The sequence below is a fragment of the Cryptococcus neoformans genome, chromosome 1 (assembly GCF_000149245.1).
Source record: "Cryptococcus neoformans var. grubii H99 chromosome 1, complete sequence".
In the NCBI taxonomy this organism is placed as follows: Eukaryota; Fungi; Basidiomycota; class Tremellomycetes; order Tremellales; family Cryptococcaceae; genus Cryptococcus; species Cryptococcus neoformans.
The window spans coordinates 1,389,302-1,402,411 of NC_026745.1; the positions used below are offsets into that span (position 1 = coordinate 1,389,302).

General features: G+C 47.3%; 2 protein-coding genes; both read left to right on the plus strand.

Moving 5' to 3' along the window:
* The first annotated feature begins 27 nt into the window (after window positions 1–27).
* On the plus strand, window positions 28–7,360 carry CNAG_00545 (cohesin loading factor subunit SCC2). XM_012190954.1 has 22 exons: window positions 28–274; window positions 335–533; window positions 590–1,704; window positions 1,761–2,332; window positions 2,382–2,478; window positions 2,527–2,852; window positions 2,900–3,000; window positions 3,059–3,596; window positions 3,650–3,754; window positions 3,792–3,994; window positions 4,044–4,236; window positions 4,291–4,437; window positions 4,489–4,626; window positions 4,681–4,809; window positions 4,864–5,076; window positions 5,127–5,511; window positions 5,562–5,898; window positions 5,952–6,087; window positions 6,147–6,446; window positions 6,503–6,810; window positions 6,862–7,009; window positions 7,080–7,360. The coding sequence occupies exons 1-22, from the start codon at window positions 94–96 to the stop codon at window positions 7,131–7,133; spliced, it is 5,925 nt and encodes a 1,974-aa protein (XP_012046344.1). The 5' UTR covers window positions 28–93; the 3' UTR covers window positions 7,134–7,360.
* A 77-nt stretch (window positions 7,361–7,437) lies between these two features.
* On the plus strand, window positions 7,438–13,110 carry CNAG_00546 (chitin synthase). XM_012190955.1 has 14 exons: window positions 7,438–7,645; window positions 7,696–8,168; window positions 8,219–8,516; window positions 8,572–9,353; window positions 9,393–9,745; window positions 9,796–10,136; window positions 10,175–10,529; window positions 10,581–10,923; window positions 10,979–11,452; window positions 11,518–11,607; window positions 11,669–11,808; window positions 11,873–11,964; window positions 12,020–12,764; window positions 12,826–13,110. The coding sequence occupies exons 4-14, from the start codon at window positions 8,583–8,585 to the stop codon at window positions 12,935–12,937; spliced, it is 3,816 nt and encodes a 1,271-aa protein (XP_012046345.1). The 5' UTR covers window positions 7,438–7,645; window positions 7,696–8,168; window positions 8,219–8,516; window positions 8,572–8,582; the 3' UTR covers window positions 12,938–13,110.

Below are 13,110 nucleotides of genomic sequence, written 5' to 3' on the forward strand. Positions count from 1 at the left end.
CATGCATGTATGAAGATTGAGGATGGAAGAACATTAGCAAGTCGTGTCGAGCAGTCCGTCTCCACCGCTCTCTTCCAACCTCAATTCTTCCTAATGGCATTTCAAGAGAAGATGTCTCAACAGCGTCCTCTCATTCAAGTTGGTCAAGCAGGTTACGGTCCCAACCCCCGATCTCCCGCGGGCCAGGGTCAGACGAACCAAAGTGGAAGACATCAAGACCCATCTAGTATTTTGAGCGTGTATCCTTTCATGACCTACGCGCCTACAGCTCGGGGTATGTGGGCTCATATATTACTCTTTACGATCAAAAGCTGATGGGTCCGTACTTATTCAGTGGCTCAACACCTTTCTCCTCATCATGCTTTCCCTCAAAGCGGTCCTCCTTCAAGTGAAATATATCCTCAGTACGCTCAGGCATTCAACAGGATGGAACAGCCTCAGACGGCAGAAGACTGGGCTATGAGACAATCAACGGACATGCAGATACAGCAACTGCTAGAGAGACAACGAGGAGTGTATGACTATGCCCAAGGGTAAGCTCCATGGAAGGCAATACAAGGAAATACTGATTGGAATATGATTTTACAAGACCTCTTCCCGTTCCTCAGCATCCACGACACTACCCAGGGCTGTCTACATCAGTCGCAAACCATCAACCACAACCCCATATAGCTCCCGCTAGCTACTCGAATGCTCCATCTATGTCATATAATTTCCTTCCCGCGTATATGCCCCCGTCAACTCCTACCACATCGATGCATAACGGCTCCTGCGTCGGGAACTCGACATCTATTACACCTGTTACACCCAGCCTCATGGCCAGTAGTACGACTGTTCATAATGGTAAACAGATCTTTGAGCGCTTTGTGGAAAATACATTGTCAAGAAGCATGGAACAGCAGCTGGCGCAACCTGTAGCCCATCCTGAAGCCTATACTCAGCCCCAACCGCAATATCATTCCCCGTCACCTATGATCCCTCAATCGCATTCTCAACCTTTCCCACACCCACATCCACATCCACACCCGCACTCCCACTCCCCAATCCATTCCTTACCCCAGGCACAAGCGCAACCTTTTCCTCAACAACAATACTCGTTCTCTTCCCAACCGAGTGTACAACAACAGCAATTTAACGGATCTGCTACTCTCCCACTAGCTCGTGGTATGTCTCCGGCAAAACGTCCCTCTATTCCTTCTACGGCTATGCGTTCTCCTCACCCAACGTCATCCATAGCTTCCACGCCAACGGCTGATCGCATCATGTCCTCTCCTGCCCTCTCATCTTCACCCGACCCACTTGGCCTTCCAGGACCATCACCATCAAAGAAGCCACGAGGAAAGAAGGAGATATCTCCTATATGGGCTCAGTCTAACAATCATCCTGCCGACGGTGTAATAGGTATGGGGTCGTTGAGTATGGCAGAGAGGAGTGTGAGCGTTAGCTCAGGCCTTAGCTCTGGTGAGGAAAAAAAGCATAAAATTATGTTAAAAATTCCAATGCATCTCGCGACTCCTCAGCAGCCCCGAAAGTCCGACCGGGAGGAGGACGAAGAGGAAGAAGATAAGCTGGATTGGGGCGATGAATTTGGGAAGGATGAACAGGGTGATTGGACAATGGAGAGGTACACGAGTCCCGGCGGCAATAGAGGTGCCGATATGCAAGTGCAAATGAGCGGAAGGACCGGAGAAAGAGATACGCGTAGTATGTGCCATAGTCTGTCATTTTCTAAGGGCGATTGCTGACTTCGACCTCAACAGCTGCTTGGCAGAAGCTTCACACATTACTTGAAAATATATCAGAGGAGTCAGACTCCTTTCCAGCCAACCCCACTTCTCGGGACCTTAAACTGGCGAATGCCAAATACTTTGCCCATATCTCCAAGGACGGGACACACGCCCTTCTCTCGACCGAGACTATGTCAAAAATCATACGATACGTCATACGTGTCCAGTCGACAAACAGGCGGCAGAAGATCGGATCTGAAACTGATGGTGAAGCGCGAGGATGGGATTTAGCAGCTGTCAATGGGCTTTTGAGACATTTGGAGAAATGCATACGGGATGTGGACGGGACATCTGCTTTTCCAGAAGACCGAAAGGCGGTTATTGTAGATGAAAAGTTCAAGAAGAAGAAGGGAAAGTCCATGACCGGAAGTGTTTCACCCCTGAAACCCGTGATTGCGTCCAAAAGTGAGGGACAGGACTTTGAAGAAGAGATACCCCAAACACGCATGGCGCAATGTGAAGAAGCTCTGTTGAGATTACGCAGAGGTGTTGCCGCTGCAGAATGTTGCTTTGTTTTGCTGGACTCTGAAGGCTTGTCTAAACAGGTAAGTGACACAAACTGGGGTTAAAGATAATGGTGTTGACTTAGTACAGGTGTACTCTGAGGATCTATTATCAACCTGTGTGCAGATGGTCAAAGAACAACTTGCGCAAGTCATCGTCCCCATTCTGCAAGGCATGGCCGGCGAAAGTACGTGCTGTGTGTCATCGGCGTTATCTTCACTGATGTTTCTCGCAGAGATCGCTTCATCGACGCTAGCCCATGTGGTCGAAGACGAATTGGCAAATTCCAAGAAGGGGAAGCTGTCGATGCCTCTATCACCTTATTTTCACAATGTTACGATTTCAGCCATCGCCCAGTCCATCTGCTCCACGTTACCTCGTTTGGCTTCCATGATTAGCAGAGAGAATTTTGCTTTCTCGGAATCTCTCATCATCCAGATTGTCTATCTCGCAAAGGAGCCACTGTTTGTCGTGGATCCAGGAGCGAAGAAGAAGAATGAAAGAGAAGGAATGGCAATCGTGAAAACTTTGCGGATGGAGGCCTTGAATCTGTTAAGAGGAGTAAGTTTGCATTGCTCGAGGTAGTAAATACGCTCATTGTACGTTAGGCGTTCGCGAGATATGACGAGCAACGGCAATGGATTATTGAAGAAGTCCTGAGCTCGCTTGTTGGAATACCAGGGCAAAGCCATGACCAAACGCATTTCCAGTGAGTCCCTTATCTCCACGTATAACTGCGGTTTCCGTAGACGCTCATCAAAACTCAGATTGGCAAATGGCAAATCCATTCATGCTCTCAGTGCCCTCTTGCTCCAGCTCGTTCAAGCTTCAGCATATGGTGCTATGGCCAAAATACGCAAGTTACATTCTTCAGCTGCGGATATGGAAGTTTTAGACAGGCCCGCCGAGGAGAAAAAGGACATGGAAGAGGAAGAGGCCCGAATCTGTGCAGAAACTGTAGAGTCTGCTGTTCGCTCCGCCACGATAATAGCCAGCTACGTCTTATCAAAAGCAACGACCACTAAAGCTACCAAAACTTCTCTTGATGCCGATTACAAGACGATTCTTGGTCTTTTCATGGACGATCTTCTCACTGTCCTATATCGTCCCGAGTGGCCAGCGGCTTCCCTATATTTGAGCGTCTTTTCCAGGATCATGGTTAGTTCTTTAGACGATTCAAAGACCGGGACAGAGGCTACTGCCTCCAAGACTGTTGCGCTGGACTATTTGGCAGATATTGCTGCGAAGCTGAAATCGCTGGGTATGGAGATGACAGGTGCGACCAGGGTGGCTGCTCTCGATGAGGTGAGTAGATATATGTTTTACTCAAAATGCTTTTGTGTTAACAGCGTGTGTAGGTGATCTCCGAAGCCAGTATTGATGAGCTGAAGAAACTCATCGAAGCCCAAATTTCCATTCGTACATTCCTTAACTCTGCAGCACATGATGACAATTCTTTCGCTGTAAGTGTCACTTTGCGATTTTAAAGCTGACAAACAGTGTTCATTGGATATGGCTTCTGTCATCTGGGCTCAGGAGCTTCAAAATGGTATTAAAAAGGCTCGATCAGTTGTAGAAAAGCTCGCGACAGAGAAAAATGATGAAGCCCAAGAGATGAGCCAGAAACTATTGTCTATTGGTATGATGCTCAAATCAACTCTTCGGGATGTTTGGATGGCGGATGATAAGCTTTTCGAAGTCAAGTGGGTGCAGTATGTAGCTCCGTCCCGTGCCATGGCTGACTAGGACTAGTGATCCCAAGCAAGCAGAACAAGCTGTTCAAGCTTCTATCTCTGTATCTCGAGGTAAATCATTACAGAACGCTATTGATCCTATCATCCACGCATTACTTACAGCACTGGGCAACCCGATTATCGCTGTCCGTACCAAGGCTCTGAGAGGTGTCGGAAATATCGTTATGGTGGATCCAGATGTACTTCGGTTGGTGAGTCAGCGCGAAGAGACCTCGTTGAAAAACCTTTGACCTCTGAATATGTAGCCCCAGTTTCGCTTTGCTCTGGAGGAAAGACTGTCCGACGTGTCGCCAGGTGTGAGAGATGCAGCCGTGGAACTTGTTGGCAAGTATCTTGTTCAGAAACCAGAGCTTGCTACGCAGTATTATCCTCAGATTGCTCTACGCGTTATGGTAAGTCGAAGTCGACAGCGAGAAACCAAAAAGTTGACAAGAAACATGAAGGATACTGGTTTAAGCGTACGAAAGAGAGTTATCAAGATCCTGAAGGGTATTTTTGCTACAATGGAGGAGAAAAAGATGCAAATCGACATCTGCTGCAAGATGATTGCTTTAACGGATGATCATGATCCAGGAATTAAGGTAGGGCAAATATTAACTTTCAAGCATCAAACCCCTTTTCTGACAATAATACAGGATCTCTCAACCAAGACACTGACCGAGATGATCTTTTCCGATGAAGGAGGCGATTCAGCGACGCTCTTAGTTGACATCCTAAGCGATTATAGAGGATCGTACGCCGTTCTCGAGAAGGCCATGAACGAAGTGCGGGATCCTAACTCATTTAATTCCTATCAGCTGATCACGTCTATTTTCTAGGTACTCAAGGAGTGCGAAAACGTCGGCCAGAAAATTCGGTTCGGCAAGACAATAGATGACCTTGTTGCCCGATTGATTGACGCCACGGAGCAAATCGAATTTGATTCTCTTAACCACATTAAAGCCATTTGGCTCATAGCTAGCAGTGACCCCTCACAGGTTGACACCCAAAAAGCCAACGTTCTGTTGACCTATCTCAGACCGCCTGCCAATGTAGGTTTTCTTCAGAAATTATCGAACGTTCTTATACTGACCCTCGCCAGGCGGATGATCAAGCGGCAAATGAGCTTCTTCTCCGTATTTTCCAGAGGTGTATCCCTCGGATGCCGCGTACGGCTTCGACTTTTGCCCTGGATCTCACCAAGTCCCTTATGCCAATGATTAGCAAGCCTTCGGGCGGTTTTCAGGCTTTGCGAGAAACCATTGGTTGTTTCTGTGCTGTGACAAATTACTTGACCAAGGATTGGACAAAAGTGATCACGGTACTCAGAGCATGTGAGGCTAAGATCAGGCCAATCTGGCGACAGGCCAAAAATTCGCCAAATGGGAAGGTACCGGCACTGAATCAAGCATCTGCAATGATGCTGTATATCACGGCCCTTATTGCTGAAGGTTGCAATTTGGACATTGTTGCTAAGGATGACCTTGGTAAGTAGACCGCTGTATGCCTGAAGGATAATTGACTTACGACGCCGTAGCTGTCTATAGAGAATTACGCAAGATCACTCCCCAACCCATTTCAGAGTACTTCTCTCAGATCTACCTCGACTTTGCTCGCATGCACACCCCTCACTCTGCCCCCACCATCTGTCTAGGCGCCCTTTTTCGTTCTTACCCTTCTCTTCTTCAACGGCCAGAGATTGTCCAATGGATGCAGGACACGTTCGCTTCAGGCGATATGGATGCCCTCGCGAGACTTTTGAGTGTTATTCATGAGTTTTTAGCGTCGGAAGTCAAGAAGAGGATGGAAGGTGTGGATACGAAAAAGGATGTGAGCTTGCTTATCGGAAACGCCAAGGAGTTGCAGGATTCAGAGTACGTCAGAATCTGAAGTGAAAGGGGGATCTGATGTTGACAAACATACGTAGCTATTCTACGACTATCGTGCAAAACAACATCGAGCATATATTTGAATGTGCCAGATCTCAACATATCCCTGCACAGAATGCTGCTCTAGATGTGCTCACATTTGTTGTCAATCAAGGGCTCTACTCGCCTGTTCACGTGAGTAACCCTCAAACGGGCGGAATTCCTCCCTTCATGGCTAATAATAATCAATACAGACTGTCCCTATCCTTGTCACATTGGAAACCGCCGAAGATCCCATTGTATCTGAACGAGCTCTCGCTCTGCATAACACACTTCACGCCAAGCATGCGAGCCTTATCCATGTGTTGTACATGGATTCGGCCAAAGCATCTTACCAATATCAGCGTAGTATCTCTGCAGAGCCCTCTGGACATCGTAATGGTGTGGCTCTGCTATCAAAGTGGTATGGCATGTTGCATGAGAAGAGGAGCTGGAGGCACGATTTTTTGAAGGCGCTGTGTAGGGCGTTCGATGGGGATTTGGAGGATCAAATGGTAAGCCGTAGCGGATCTTTCAGCCCAGCAAAAAAACCAGCTGACACCTATGTAAGGACATCGGTCTGGTTTTATATCTTGCCGAAAACCTGGCGACTTTGGATTATAAGCTTCAAGAAGAACCCATGACTGTCGTTCAAGCCCTTAACAGAGTTGTGTCCACTTGTTCCCACCTCGCAGCACTCATGGAAGAAGCGGTCTTGGAGGGTGAGTCGACTGAGTCGCTTGAGGGAAAGAAGGTGCCATTGGGAAAATTAAGCGGAGAGAGTATCGACGCGAGCAGGCTGGCGGACGCGAGTATCGTGGTGGGGTTGGCACTGCTGGTGAAAAATCATCTAGTTGCCTTGTACCATTTACCTGAAGAGTGAGTTCATCCATTGTCCTTATTACATTGTCTTTACTCAACGTCCATCAGCAAATGCGCGAGTCACATACCAGGGAAAAAGTCTACGATCGGAGACAAACCAGCTCAGAGAAGAGGGATACAGGTGCTGGAGCTGAGTAGGATGCCATTGGCCAGAGGTGTCTTCAGTATAGGAGACTTCAAAGAGCAACAGGTCGCGGTAAGTCCCCCAAGCCTTCCTATACATCCAGAGCCCTGTATAGAGAGCTGACGGCCTCAACTCGTCCCAGTTTTCACGGCTATTGCAAGAGGACGGAACCTTGTCGGAAAAGGAAGAATTGTAAACCAGAAGGAAATTCACATGTTGTTATTGCATCACTCTGTCATTGAGTTCCTGGGTTGGGTTATGTACATTGTATACCAATATGCATTGGGAAGATAAACTATTAGTAGTATACATTCCTGTCGGTACTGAGTATTACGTGCTTAATAGATGTATATAGCTAGATTATGCGTAATCAGCACATTCGCAGACTGTCTCACATTGTACTATGCTCATGGAGGAATGACATCATACGCGACGACGCCTTACTGCTTTTTGTCGGCGAATTGTTGTTGGTTTTTCGTTCTTCTCTACTTCTTTCCAAAGCGGCGTACCCCTTCCAACAGTCAGTTGAGGCTTCATGATCTCGAAGACGAGAGTGGCCTTTTCCTTTCGGTTATGTTCGTCATTATGCCTACCAGTTCATGCTCGAGGGGATGAGCAAGGGTGATATGTGGGCGGCTACTACTGCTGATCATCCATTATTCATGTATGGTCCACTTTTTCAGCATTGGAGAATTTGGTTTTGTGTAGGTCGGTGTATGCATTTATCTTCCTGTATAACTAAAGACTGATAGTTTTAGATCCCCTAATAGCCTTTCCTATACCCTGTTCATTGTATTGATATTTGGTGAGTCCAAGTTTCTGACTTCCAGAGGCATGGAGGAGGAGGTGCAGAGATGTAACAAAGTTGAACTGTTAAAAGTACCCGAGTAATGGTTATTAGTAGTCGGTCCATAATAAAATGATACGGTGTCATTCGTATACCATCGGTTCCCGATGCACCCACTGATGCACCCGATGCTCCGGTGAGAGATCTCCGGATTCTTTATTATCCGGTGGAGGTGAAACAGCCTTGCCGTTTTTTGTTTGTTTTTCCTGGGAACGGGTCATTTTTAGAGACAGAAAGCGGTACATAAGGCACAGCATATGATGTAACTCACAGGTGAATTGTATAGCACTGGCGCATGGAAACCGTCGGCCAAGGGTAAGTGTAAAGGGTCGGGCATGCTGGTAGCCCAGAAACAGGGGAAGAAGAGTAGGGAAAGTAATACGCGTACGTCTTTCTGGGATTTTTCACGATGTGTTTTGTTGATAGAGGGATAGGGATTGTGTGAAACGAGGCGAAGATAAATTATTTTGGCTTCAAGGGTCTCATGCTTTAAGAAGAAAGGAGTAAACTACATCGGATGTGAGCTTAATCAGCATCTCGGCAAGAAAAGACAAACAACCAAGATCCATCCTGCCTCGCCGCCACAACGAGTAGAGAACATCACCCTGCTGATACCTCTCCTTGGCGCACGGATCGCTGGCCTCTGTTGACGAGCAGCTTGGGGGCTTTTGGAACCCTCTTCCGTCCATTCCTAATTCCAGCTTGGATATTTTCTGCAGTCTGCGCCAGCCGGTAGGTCTCTGCTGGAGATACAGCGGGAAGAGCACTCTGACAACCCGAGCTGCAGACACCGCCACCATGCCGCCAACCAGTTCGCAAGCACCGTTTCATCGCTACTCTCATCTCGATCAGAGATCAGCGCCAGACACTCAAGAAAGCTCTCCCGCTGACGGTAATCATGATCCGCGCAGACAATCAACCAGTTTCGACCACCCAAACCTATACGCCCAGCGGGACGTATTTGCTGTTCCAAACCATCCGCAATCCACAAACCTTAATCATCAGCCATACTTGCACCAAGGCAGATCAGGCTCCTTTGAGGAGCCAATTTATGAAACCCCACAACCAGGCCACAACGTAGGCTACGAAGATGCCGAACCATATGGGCACGAACAGCACGACGGTACGATGTGGTCCGAACGCCCATCATATTCTGCTCCTTATGATAGCGACATCAAAGCACCTCTGGACCCTACTCCCTACACACCCGACCTGGAAGCAGACGGAATGGTCGTCAAGGAGAAAAAGGTGCATGCGACGGAAGTCATGGCTACGACAAATGCTCGACGATGGTGGATCAGAATCACGTGGATGATGACCTGGTGGATCCCTTCGTTCTTGCTGGTTCATCTTGGAAGGATGAAGCGAGCGGATGTGAGGATGGCCTGGAGAGAGAAACTGGCAATCTTCATGATGATCTGTTTAGCCTGCGCCGTTGTCTTGTTCTACATCATCTTTTTCGGAAAGCTGCTCTGTCCGGATAGCGACAAAGCTTGGAATGAGAAGGAACTGGCAACGCATCAAGGTGATGATGACTACTATGCTGCTATTGCCGGAAAGGTCTACGATGTAAGTTCCCAAAAGGCCGGGAACGAGCTAATATTCTAGTTTACAAATTTTTACAAAGCTCAACACTCCGATTTGTCCTCATACACAACCTCATCTGCCCTTATGCTCGAATTCGCTGGTCAAGATCTGACCAACTACTTTCCCATGCCGATGACTGTTGCATGCCCCAATCTCGTCACTTCTACCGACCTTACATTGATGTACTCCAACTTTACCCCCATCGTTCAGTACGCAGTGCATACTTCGGGTCCGTTGCAGACAGGCACGGACACTAAGCTAAATGATATCAACTGGTACACTGACACTTTGAATCCTGCTCTGGAAGACTATTACAAGGGATACTATGTTTATGACAAGTCTTCTATAGCATCTGGAGCTGATTCGGACAGCAAGTGAGTCCAGGCTTTCGAGTTGACTACTTCATCTGGCTGATTAAAGGCAGGTATTGGGCCATTTACAATAACAAAGTCTATGATTTGAGCAACTATATCTATACTATATCTTACTACTCATCGTCGTCCGGGACCGATCTTCCCAACTATTCGTTCCTCAACTCTGATATCACCGATTTGTTTCAGACATCTGCCGGGCAAGATATCACAAAGGATATGGACGAAAAACTTTCTGCTTTAACAGCTGAAGATGCGGCAAACCAGATGACCTGTTTGAACAATGCGTTCTACCTCGGAGAGTTGGATTTCAGAAAGACCCCCAGGTGTACTGTCCAGAATTATCTGCTGTTGGCGTTCAGTATCATTCTCATCGCTACCATCGCTTCTAAATGTGAGTCACTTTGTGAGAATCTTGGGCTGACCCCATAGTCCTTGCGGCTTTGCAACTCGGATCGAAACGTCAGCCTGAACTGCTCGACAAATTTGTCATTTGCCAAGTACCTTGTTATACTGAAGGTGAAGAATCACTCAAGCGCACAATCGACTCTCTTGCGGCTCTCAATTATGACGACAAGCGCAAGCTCATTTTTATCATTTGTGATGGGAACATTGTCGGTAGCGGAAATAACCGACCTACACCTAGGATTGTACTTGATCTGCTGGGTGTGGACGATAAGCTTGAGGCGGAACCTTTATTATTCAAAAGCATCGGTGAGGGAAGTAAGCAATTGAACTATGGCAAAGTATATTCCGGGCTGTACGAGTTTGAAGGGCATGTGGTTCCGTGAGTCTCTCTTCAGGATCCTGTCTGCAACCAATACTGAAACAACATCAGCTATATTGTTGTTGTTAAAGTCGGCAAACCTAGTGAAATTTCCAAGCCAGGTAACAGAGGAAAACGTGATTCCCAAGTTCTATTGATGCAGTATCTCAACCGAGTCCATTTCGACGCCCCCATGACGCCGCTCGAGTTGGAAATTTATCACCAGATGCGCAATGTCATAGGTATAGATCCAGCGTTCTACGAGTATATTTTCCAGGTCGATGCCGATACGAGTGTGACCCCCGATTCGCTCAACAGGCTTATTGCTTGTACAGCAGACGATCAACAAATCATCGGTATCTGCGGTGAAACAAAGCTTGCCAATGAGAATGAGAGTTTGACTACTATGATTCAGGTGAGCTTAAGTGTTTTGGCTAACATGAAAGTTGGGTTGACGTAGTGATGGCCAGGTCTATGAATACTACATCTCCCACCACCTTACGAAAGCTTTTGAGTCTCTTTTCGGCAGCGTGACCTGTCTTCCTGGTTGCTTTTCTGTTTACCGCATCCGTACAGCCGAAGGTGGTCGACCGGTGATCATCTCTTCAGTCGTCATTGATGAATATGCCGAACCCAATGTCGATACACTACATAAAAAGAACCTCTTCTCACTGGGTGAAGATCGATACCTAACGACATTGATGATGAAAAACTTCCCCACTTTCAAGATGAAATTTACACCTGACGCTATCGCACACACGGTAGCTCCCTCGAAATGGTCCGTACTACTTTCACAAAGACGAAGATGGATCAACTCTACCATCCATAACCTTGTAGAACTATTGTTCTTGCCAGAGATGTGTGGATTTTGTTTCTTTTCCATGAGATGGGTCGTTTTCCTGGATTTACTTGGTACGATCATCCTGCCGGCCACGTGTGGTTATGTGAGTAATTGCCCTACTCTTCCTGTCATCGCTGCATTTCTAGAGGCTGACAAGTTACTCCCTAGCTTATCTATCTTGTCATTGTCGTATCCACGGGTAAGGCAGCGATTCCGGTTATATCGCTGGCAATGATTGGAGCAACCTACGGTCTTCAGGTGAGTCTGTGTCATATAACTATGTATCCCTACTTTTGGGAACGATTAACACATCTATCAGGCATTGATTTTTATCCTGAAACGTGAATTTATGCTTATTGGCTGGATGCTCGTCTATATTCTCGCTTTCCCTGTTTGGTCTGTGTTTCTACCCATCTATTCATTCTGGTCGATGGATGACTTCAGTTGGGGCAATACTCGGTACGAGTCGTTCCACGCCATTCATCACATGGAGCACTGGAGCTAATGCATATGCTCCGTATAGTAAAGTGATTGGCGAAGGCAACCAGAAGACTGTGGTCATCGACGATGATGAGCCGTTCAACGAAGGGATGATTCCTTACCGGACCTTCAAAGGTACTTCCTTTTATTACTGTACCCTTGGATGCGCTAACCACACATGCACTACCAGAGTACGAATGGAATGCTTGGGAAGCAGCATCACTTCACTCCGAATCTCCAGCTCCTTCCGAAAAGTCTCAACGTACGACTCGAACAGGTCAATCGTATCGGCCGCACCCCCACTCTATCCGTTCACCTTCTTTCCATTCATCCGCCTCAGAGTTGCCATCTAAAGCTGATTATTGGCGAGACTCTTCCCCGCTTGGAATGGGTAATGAGTCAAAGAGGTTACATCAGGTATCGAGCGACCCGAGCATGAGAGGTGATAAATCATTCATCAGAGGAAGCAAGCCACAAGTGGAGAGGGTGCAGAGCATGGCAGGCATGTCGATGTGGGGTTCGGGCTCAGTGTACGACCCATACAAGCAGGCCATGGGCGGCCCAGGTTTCCTTCATCCAATGATGACCGGTAACTCGCTCGCTTCACAAGCGACGTTCTACCCACCTCAGACTCAGTACCCAATGTCAATGTACGGATCTCCCATGATGATGCCCATGGGCATGCCTATGATGGGACTGCAATACGCTGGCAATGCCAGCATGGCCGGAGGAGCAGCAGGACCGAGGGGGACTATGATGACTATGGGGATGGGTGACCAGAGTCGTATCAGTTCATTCAGCATGGGCGGGCCTGTGGCTGAAAGCGGTGCTGGTAGGCTGGTCGGACTCAGTATCAACGAGGAGAAGGAAGTGCAAGATGAGGAGGTGCTGGATAAGTTGAAGACTTGGTTAAGCAAACAGGATCTCATGAGTGTGTAAGTCAATTATTGTATCAATGGTCGGCCTATCGGTGATTGATAAAACTTGGCGAAACAGGACGAAGAGGCAGACCAGAGAAGCCATATACACACTCTTTCCCAATGCCGGTCTTCAAAACCGAGCAGGATGGCTGAATGAGCAGATTGATAAGATCTTGAGCGAGTCATGATTGTCTCCTCACCACGGATTTTTGACACATTTGGTTGCTTCAGAAATAATTATTGTAATATAGCTTGACCGCATTCTAAAAAAGCATAGCAACTATTGTTTACAACCTCATATGGAAAGGACTTTTTGCCACCTCATTTTTCTGACTTCTCATGTATTTGAATTGGGTCCAAA

What these genes read in the sequence shown, in the direction of transcription:
- CNAG_00545 (XM_012190954.1), top strand. Translation starts at nt 94, where the DNA reads ATGGCATTTCAAGAGAAGATGTCTCAACAGCGTCCTCTCATTCAAGTT. An exon ending in CGGAGAAAGAGATACGCGTA is followed by an intron (nt 1,705 to 1,760) that starts GTATGTGCCATA and finishes CGACCTCAACAG; the next exon opens with CTGCTTGGCAGAAGCTTCAC. An exon ending in TCAAAGAGCAACAGGTCGCG is followed by an intron (nt 7,010 to 7,079) that starts GTAAGTCCCCCA and finishes AACTCGTCCCAG; the next exon opens with TTTTCACGGCTATTGCAAGA.
- CNAG_00546 (XM_012190955.1), top strand. Translation starts at nt 8,583, where the DNA reads ATGCCGCCAACCAGTTCGCAAGCACCGTTTCATCGCTACTCTCATCTC. An exon ending in TTGCCGGAAAGGTCTACGAT is followed by an intron (nt 9,354 to 9,392) that starts GTAAGTTCCCAA and finishes CTAATATTCTAG; the next exon opens with TTTACAAATTTTTACAAAGC. An exon ending in GTTTGACTACTATGATTCAG is followed by an intron (nt 10,924 to 10,978) that starts GTGAGCTTAAGT and finishes AGTGATGGCCAG; the next exon opens with GTCTATGAATACTACATCTC.